Source organism: Etheostoma cragini, chromosome 17, assembly GCF_013103735.1.
Source record: "Etheostoma cragini isolate CJK2018 chromosome 17, CSU_Ecrag_1.0, whole genome shotgun sequence".
Taxonomy (NCBI): domain Eukaryota; kingdom Metazoa; phylum Chordata; class Actinopteri; order Perciformes; family Percidae; genus Etheostoma; species Etheostoma cragini.
In genome coordinates this window covers 16,397,162-16,406,569 of record NC_048423.1, presented here as the reverse complement: position 1 = coordinate 16,406,569, position 9,408 = coordinate 16,397,162, and the positions used below count along the sequence as shown (strand labels likewise).

Sequence of the window (9,408 nt, the reverse complement as noted above, 5' to 3'; positions counted from 1 at the left end):
ATTGGCTGCTTAGAAATTAAGTGTTAACGAGCAGTTGGACAGGTGTACCTAATAAAGTGGCCGGTGAGTGTACATTGTTTGGGGTTTTAACGGAGAATCCAGTTAATGTGATTGTGTGCAGTTGACTGTCATGTGCCTTTATTGATGGAGCTAAGATTAAGTTGGGTTCAGTGGGTATTTTCCCTGTAAGAATATTATGTGTACTGCCCATGAAAGACCTACTTCTGTAGTTGTTTTTTGTCTATTCATATTACGGACAACTATCATCTGGCCAGTGCTCATTTGATCCCAAACTCCCAAGAGTATTCTGGGAAACGGTGGTGGAGCCTCTTACCTTGGCACTCACATCAAGGACAGACATCTCTCCCATCACATCCCATGATCAGTGGCCTGCTGTTTTTCTGTGGGGCTTTTGCTATTGTTTCCCTTTGAAATGTCTCTGCACTCTCCACAGTTTGGCTTCCAATGAAAGCAGGGATTGTAATATTTTTAGTGGAGCAACACAGTCGTCAGTAAAAAGTTCATATTGTGTAACCAATTTTCCAGTTCAAGGAGGCATTGCTGTCGATTGCGTTCCTCTCCCCAGGATGTGGTTCTCTGGGCTCATACAGTACAAGCGGAGGGAACTGGAGGGTGGGAGTCTTGTGGTGGAGCTCTCACTAGTCCAACCTCAAACGTGGTTTGTAAGGGAAAGATACCAGACAGTAGGGCTAAAGTTTTTCACATGACAAAAACGATAATTTGTTTACATCCTTTACTCTGTTCTAATTTGTCAGAAAATTAGTTTTTTTTAGCAATTTCAAGGTTGCCAAGAAAGTTAAAAATCTAAATGAACAAAAAACAGCTTATGCAGTGAGTCACAGCTGATGTAAGGCATAATAATGTTGCTGTCTAAAAATAATGGGGCCTTTGGAGTTTTATGTCGAAGTTGGTCATATGCTAAAAAAGGGGTCTTTTATTCCACAACTGTTGACAGCTCGAGCCCGCTAGTCCCGAAAACAAATTCCACGTTCCCCTGTTTTTAGGGAGGTTTTGGTTTTGTTGTTAGGACTCAGTTTGTGTGACGTGTTGAACAAAAATCCTTAACCACAGTGGAAATGTAGACTCATCAAATTAGCACTTCTCGTAAGGTCAGGGGGTTACGTTGTGAGGGAGCTTAGGTGACATCATGGTTGGCCTTTTGTTCTGTGAAAGCCAACATCTCAGTCCCACGCTCGAGCATGCTCTAGTCTCTTGTATCTTGTAGTCTCTTGTATCTTGTTATTATTAGTCATATTTTCAGCTGTGGTTCAGTTACATTAGAAGAGGAGATGGTGAGATTTAGTCATTTTCTGCAGTGTAGAGGGAACTACGATACCAGATATTGATTTTTGGTACTCAAAATTCAATGCCGAAACCTATGTTTTCAGGCTTAGACGACAGTTGCTGTTTTGTGCAGATTCACCACATCTCATCTGAAACAACATTAAGGACCATAAAGGGAGATTAAATCTCTCAATGCTAACACAAACATAATCAATCTTTTTTTTTTTTTTCAACAATGCTTCAAAAGACTGTAATGTTTAAGGGCTTGCTCATAGTACCTACCAAGGATTGTCAACCACCCTGGTTCAGTCCCACAGCTCTCATCAGCACCATTTCCGGCATTTTTAAATTTAGCGACATGCAGGTCTACTGGAGCATTTGGCAGCAAATTAGAGACATTTCACTTTAAGAGCTCAACAAAACAACAGAGCTGAAAGGTGAGGGAATTTTGGACTCGCTATTGTTCACCATAACCACTTAAAAGGTGATAATATGTCAATGTCTGACGTACAAGTTGCGTTTGCTTCCCCCAAGTGGTGAAATGCTGTTTTAAGGTGGATGTCTCGATTTTGATGTTGGAAACTAAGAGAGGGTTTCAGATGCTGTTTGACCATTAGAAAGTGCTTTGGTTTGACGCCTCTAAAGTCATGGAGTTGAGTAAAAGGAATCCTGACATCCATCCCATCTAAGGGGGCAACAATAACGGTCTGATATTTCTATTTAGAGCCTGATGTACTCTGTCTGTTAGAACCTAGAACCGACTGTTGCTCTGCAGAGGTAGGGCCAGTGAAACTACTGTGTTTGTATGGGAAGCAAACAAAAGGCATCTCTTACGCAGTGTTTTTCTTCTTCTTGTCATTTGAACATTCAAGTCCCTCATGAAAAGTTTCTGCAATTGTGAGTCATCCCCAACAGTGAGGAGGGCAGCATGGGAAGTAAAAGCTATTGTGTAGAATTGTGGCCGATGTTTTCTAGTCAGGCACAGAGTGGGCAGCTGAGGTGAGTGGCGTGCTGGGCCGCAGAAGTTTGGATCAAAGGCAGAGCAGATGTGTTTCCAGTCCCCCCCCCCCCCCCCCCCCCCCCCCCCCCCCCCCCCCTCCTCTTCTGAGCTATGGATGGGCCTGTGTTTACTCATGACCTCAGCACGCCTCTGTTCTTCACAGCTCGCAACAGCTAGAAGCAGCGCTTTCCCAAGCCTTCAGGGCCTGCACATCTCCTCTCCACCAAGGCCAAATACAGAGCTATGATCTCTTTACAGAACATGATCATGTCCCTTTTTTCCATCCCGTCCTAAGCTGTGTCCATTAATTTGCACCAAGTGAACCCCAACTGTTAACAGCTTGTCTTAACCCTTGAACAAGGGTGGATCCAAAAACATTTGTCATTGTTCAGGGATAAGAAGTTCTCTATTTTAGACAAGTATGTGCCCATGCATGTTTGTTGACTTTGTTTCAGGGAAGATGTGGTGATGAGCTTAGACAAACAGGGCATGTTTCTTCTGTGGGAGCAAAGTGGGAGGAGGGAGAGGGGTTTGTGGACTAGTTCCACAAATGATCTCTGCAGGAGGTATTTCTGCCCTGACAGTTAAATAGTGTTGTTGTTTCTTTGTGCCAGCTTGAGGATTTTGTATACTTAGTTGTGCCATCATAGGGCTGTTCAAAGGCTTTCCAGTGGAAAGAATAATTCCATTTTTGTATCTTAAATATTTTTAGTGATTCAAGCATTACAAGTGGTATAAATCATTACCATCTGACAGATGAGTCAATAATGGTTTTGTAGGATGGCATATCAGTGGTTTTATGTGTGTTGTGTGACATACAAAGACATTAGAGTAATCCAAGAACAAACTGTTACTGATCACAAGCAAATATGAGTTGATTGTTGATCGGAGCTTCCCACGCTAACCTGTTTTCTGACTCGTCATCTTGTTTTTGTTTTGTTTTTCTGGCAATTTTCAGGCAAAGATGTCCAACCTCTTTGGCTTTTAAAAAGTCCTTGCAAAACCCATTGGATCAACCGAAAAAATGCATGGTTGTCAAGCTGCAAAAAAAACTGTTATTCTTAGCTGTTCTCTGTTCCTGAAAATTTGAATGTTTTATCCAGCAAAATTGTTATACTACAAATGAATGATCATGGGCATTTATGTAGATTATATAAAGCAAACCCCTACTGTATGTTAACATAGCAAAAGATAATAAACAAGAAATGATATATAAGTCAAATGCATACCAAGAGAAGTTTTGTCATCCTATGGCAGTGGAGTCTTAGACTACTCAGAGACTATTTAGCCCTATCAGCACATTACTTTCAAGTGCAGCTGCCTTAAAAGATATCCAACATAATATTCTTATCTGTGACCATATCTTAGATGGCTGGGGAGAAACTGTTCATTCCCTGTATTTTATGGCGACTGCAGTTGGTTATCTTTTTGAAGTTGTTTCCAGGAGTCACTCAAAGTTGGGGCAAGCTCTGAGAATCTGTACTGATATCCCTTTAAATCAAGTGATTCATTCACTCTGCTCTCCTTACCCTTTTGCCAGGCTTATCTCTATAATCTGACATCCAGATGTGCTGTCTTGTTGCAGCTCCCATGGTGGAGCCATGGTGCTCCGGGGCCAGGGAGGGCACTGTTGGTCTGCTCTACGTGTTGCATCACGAGAAGTGTTTTGCAGCTTTGTGTGGGAGCGAGTAGACTGGCTGACGGTGGGGGTTAAATCCTTGTTGCTGAGGGAAAGGTGGTGGTGGTGGCTGCGGGTAGATGTTCTTTCTGTTTCGTGGGACGCTCTCCAGCTATTGGGAGTTTGCATCAATCCGTACGAGATTAGGCCACCTCGGTTCCCACACAATACTTACTGTTTAATTCACGTAGCTTGTGATAATTATAATGTTTATGCACCAGCTCTCTCTCTCTCTCTCTCTCTCTCTCTCTCTCTCTCTCTCTCTCTCTCTCTCTCTCTCTCTTTGTCTTTCTTACTCTTTCTCAATCTTTAATCCCTCTACTTTCTTCTCTCTAGTTGCTAAATACAGAATGTCCAACCCTTGGACCTCTGGTGATAATAATTCATGCACTTCTTTCTCTGTCTGACTTCCGATCCATCTTTTTCCTACTACTTTCTATGTATATCCAACCTCTTCCTCTCTTCATGCTTCTTCCTTTCCATCACTCAGTTCTTTCACTCTCTCTCTCTCCTTCTCTCTCTCTCTCTGTTGCTCTTTTGAAGTTGTGCCGACAGGAACTTAAAGGCACAACACTTTCCCTGAGAACCTCTCATTGGCTTCTTGTTGATTTTTCTTTCAAGTTCATTTTCAAACAGCATTTATTCATATTAAACAGATCAGAATACATATCAAGGCATTACGATGCAAATGATGACACCCACATCTTTCTCACAGTTGTTGTTGTTGAGGTGGGTGTGTGAGTGCGTAGGCAAATGCAAGTTTGTATGTGTGTCACTGTCCCAAATCCAAGGCTAGCTGTAGCTCTGGATATGAGAGAACGTAATGAGTGAACTTCTGCCCACACTCGAGCATGACTCCATCTCTACACAAAGGCCAGCCTGTGGAGAACTTCCTGTGTGAGGATTCTTGTGTTTGTGGGCATGCTGGAGAGACTGTTGAGGCCAGACGATATGACTCTCAGGGGGGGCTCTTCTTTTGTTGTACCCCCCTCTTAACGCCCTCTCTTTCTCCAATTCATTCTGTAGTATCTTGTCCATTATTTCTTGTTGTCTCCGCCTACTTCCTTATTGCTCAGCCTCTTTATTCCCTCCCCTCCCTCCGTCTGGCCTCTTTATTCCATCCGCCACACCACAGACCAAAGTGCAGCTAGGTCTCAACACCCAGTGCAAAGCCACAATGCCCCAGCTTGCACTTGCAGCTTGGGACAACTACTCCTTCTCCGTTTTTTGTAGGGTTACATGATGTCACTGGTATCATGACATATGGGAGAGGACATTCATGATTTTTTTTTTTCTGTGATCACAGCAGCTGATGGAGGCCAACGCTTACCACATTGGCTTCCCTCATCTTAGTGTGCACATTGATCCTTTTACCATCCAGCTTATGGAATAGTAACGATCTGAAAATGTCTCATATTAAATAAACAAAGTGTCCACAACCTCAAATTTTCCAAGATTTAGTATCTGTCTGGTTGTATTTTCCCACTGTAAAATTCTCCTGAGTGTCTTTGAGCCGTGCTAAACATATTGCTCTGTGGATGGCGATGTCTGTCGGTCGGTCGGTCCAGGCTGAAATATCTCAACAAATACGTATTGGCTGGATTGCCATTAAATTAGGTGCAGCCATTCATGGTGGTGAGAGGATGAATCCTAATGACTTTGGTGAACCCCTGTCCTATTATCAAGTGCTCCAGCAGGTCCATCAACTTAATAGATCGGCACAAAGGTTCATGGTTCGCAGAGGATAGATCGTACTGACTTTTGAGATTTCTTCACTTTTCCTCTAGCTCCAACATGAGGTGGACATTTCTGCTTTAGAGTGAAATGTGTCAACAACTATTTGATTGATGCCATGAAACGTGGTACATGCATTCATGGAATACAGGATGAATTGTAACACCTTTGGTTATCCCTTCATTTTTCATCTAGTGCCAACAGCAGGTCAAAATATATTTGGTTTACTACCAAATACATGCAAACCAAATGGCATCCCCATCAGCCTCAGCTTTACCTTGTGATTAGTGCTAACTAGCATTTGTTAGCATGCTACCGTGCCAATGATGGTGAACAGGGTAATCATGCCTGCTAAACATCGACATGTCATTGTGAGCCTGCTGATGTTATGATCTACTTTAAAGCACTGCTGTGCCTAAGGACAGCCTAATAGATCGGTCACTGCGGACTCTTCTTCTTCTTCTACTTCTTCTTCTTGGTTTACAGCGTGTCACTCAAATCATGAAGCTCTTCACCTGTATGCTGCTTATTCCGGTTCAACAAATATGCTCAATTTCTAAACCAGAGTTACTCTGGTATTCTTCCAATTAATTTCACAATAAATTGTCGGGCTCTCAACCTTTAAGTTCTGCTCAATTTACCACTGGCTTCTCTTGTTCTCTTATAAATCCAGAGTCTGTTCTAGGTCAGCCAAGGAAAAGACCTAGCTTCATTAGTGGCCTGTTGAGCGCACACGTTGGTGAGATCCAATCTCTGGCCCGTTTCCTGTTCTGCCTCAGTGGCCCCCTTAGTATGTGGTTTTATTGAACTTTCATCCCATTTTAGCCAACTAAGAATGCACTCAAACATTGTGGCGTATAATAATAATATTAATAATAATAATACATTTTATTTGCTATCCACTTGCCTATGACAAACCTTCAAGTGCTACAGGGAAGATCATACAAGCAAGGTAAAACCATCAGTTTTAAATATATATATAAATAGTGCAACAACATTATTGTGCAAGGTTATAAAGGGTAGTAGTAAACCTGCAACTCAAAGCTACAGCCCCCTACATACAAGGCTACATTCACTCTCACTTTTTATCATATCCTCTGTGTGAAAAGATCGCCCTCCTTTTCTCCAACTCACCTGACATTCCCCGCAACATCTGAACTGACTATCTTATCCTACACGCACAAACACACTTGATTCATGCATGCATGATTGTTATTATTTTATTATTATTTACACAACTTTCAGTTACTCACCAAACATCTGCAAAGCACATAGCAAATGACGTGACACCCGTCGAATTACCCATTCATCCTCTTCTTCCATGCATTGTGCACGCAAACACCAACAATACGCTGATAACACTTACTTTCACTTCATGACACTGGCTGGGTTACTCCCTGTTCGGGACAGGGGAAAGTGTTGATCCACGTTCGCTGTTCGCTGGACCTGCACCCCCTCACCACCCAACCTCAGTGTGTCCTTGTCCCCACCATCCTGTGTGGACGTGGGCTGCGCGGCCCTTTTGTCACTCTCTGTCTTCTGTGATGTGTTTTTTCCATTCACGTCTCATTCGTGTTTATCCTCTGCCTTTCTCCATCATCTTAAGAAGTATCCTTTAATCGCTGTTTTTAACTTTTCAACATGCTTTCACTGATTAGTAATCATGCCTCTGGCGGCGAGCATCACTCCAAGCCTCAGATAACAGAGACTATTATAAAACACACATCACACTATGACAAGCCAGTGGTTATTTTCTAAAGCCTTTGAGGTGGTTGCTGGGGACAGTATAAAGTAGGGGGGTGCTAAGTGTACGTAAAGGCATTATAGAAAACATTGTTCTTGTATTATAGTTTAAATAATGAAAAGGCTACACTATTTGGAATTCCAGAGAAAAAGTATAAATGTATATCTTTTTATATTTGAATTTTAGTTGTATTCACTATCTTATCATTTGCAGCCTAGTGAATGTTTTATGTCCGGCAATGCCAGATGATGACAGCCGTCTGCTGTGGCGCCAAATATTTCCAGGAATAATATTTTTTGTTTACACTGATTTTGTTTGTCTTTTCTAGACGGAATTTGGCGAACAAAGCCGATCGGAATATTTTTCCAGACTGGGAGAAACCCAAGAGCCTTTAAACTGCCCCACAAAAACAAAGAAGACTGTGCTTCAAAAGATGTAAGTATGATCTAATGCAAAACTTTCCAACCCCACCAGTCAGACAGGATACTTGTGTATCTGTTCATATCCTCCTATCCTTTAACCTTTTCAGAGCCAAACAAGCTAGTGTCCAGCAAGAGCTCTGTGGTTATGGTTCCAGTATGGGGGAACAGCAGATGGACCAGAGAGCCTGTCCCCAAAAGCAAAAAAGGGAACTTAAAGCTGGAGAGTCAGAGTTCAGCTCTGGATGGAAGGCAGTCCCAGAGGGAGACCACACCGGGCCTTGCCCCGGTACTTTAAATGAAGCCGTGGCTCAGATTGGGACTACTCAAAAGCAGGGTCTGACCCAGGAGCAGCAGGCTGATTACAGTCCTCCAGACAGCATCAACCCAAATGGGGCCTCAGCAGTTTTCTGCCAACATGAAATCAGTCAGGAGACAAGAAAGAGCAAGAGGTGCAAGTCGAGCGATGCAGGGGAAGACCCTCGCCCACAGAGGGCCAAGAGGACGTGCCTTGGAAGACCTCCAGCCACAATCCAAACTCAATCCACCGAGTGCTCCACACAAACATCCAGGCATGACCTTCTTCCTCTGCCACCCCTTCCTCTAGTCAAAGCCAAGGCAGAGTCCAAGGCTTTCCCTGTCTCCGAGCGCAAGAAAACCACACTGGAAGTAGAGCTGCTTACTCCAGGGAAACGGGCCCAGAGGCTCCCCCTCACAAGCAATAACACGGCACAGACAAACCAAAACAGCCTGGCCGCAAGTCTGAGGGGCCTATCTGTCAAGCCTGCATCCTCAGGCTCCTCTATTAGTTCCAGATCCACACTCAGAGAGGAGTGGAGTGAAAATGTGCCCAGAACCTCTAGATTACGACGACTGAAGAGGTCCTGAGGGGGAGAGACAAGCTATAGTAAAGATGCCTGTCGCCACAGAGATAGAGCTGATATTGTGTCAGGCTACATGTTTTCCCTCACATGACATGCATATGTACACGTGTCACATTTTACTACAATATCTATTCTTTCACATACACACACACATTCACAGATCAAATGCTGAACATATTATGGCAATTGATACATGAGCGTTTGAGTTACGCTTTGTCAAATACTTGAAACAGCCTCCACCCATAAGTAGTGGTGGTCAAGAGAGGCTCGCAAATGAAAGTCAAAAACCTTTAATTGGAGTTTAGATTTGGTTTTGTGTTAAAGATTGGGGATTTCAGACAGGCAGGAGCCATGCAGTACGTCATGGCTTTCAGTCTGAAATACTGGCTCCTACGTGTCTGAAAACTGTCCAGTTTCCCAGCTGAAGCTCTGGTGTGATTGATTGCCATTTCCAGATTTATTTCATCACCCCATTCTCAAAAATGTACTTATGTAGTTAGATTTCATTCACTTACAATTTGCTCAATAAGTTGCTAAGCACCTGAAATGTATCTTTAAATATGAGGGTATAATGCAGATTTTATTTTGAACTTGAACCAAATCTGTGTGGGTTTATGAGTAGTATTGAATTATTAGCGGTTTTA

The 9,408-nt window shown here is 42.9% G+C and overlaps 1 protein-coding gene across 1 annotated transcript in view; it reads left to right on the top strand.

The window, feature by feature from the left end:
* The window catches only part of slx4ip (SLX4 interacting protein), a 32,411-nt gene extending 23,286 nt beyond the window's left edge, over nucleotides 1-9,125 (top strand). Inside the window, exons 7-8 of the mRNA XM_034899082.1 lie at nucleotides 7,790-7,896; nucleotides 7,991-9,125. Of these exons, the coding sequence (XP_034754973.1) occupies nucleotides 7,790-7,896; nucleotides 7,991-8,768 (885 nt within the window). The 3' untranslated portion in view covers nucleotides 8,769-9,125. The remainder of the gene's footprint in view (nucleotides 1-7,789; nucleotides 7,897-7,990) is intronic.
* Nucleotides 9,126-9,408: the final 283 nt, after the last annotated feature.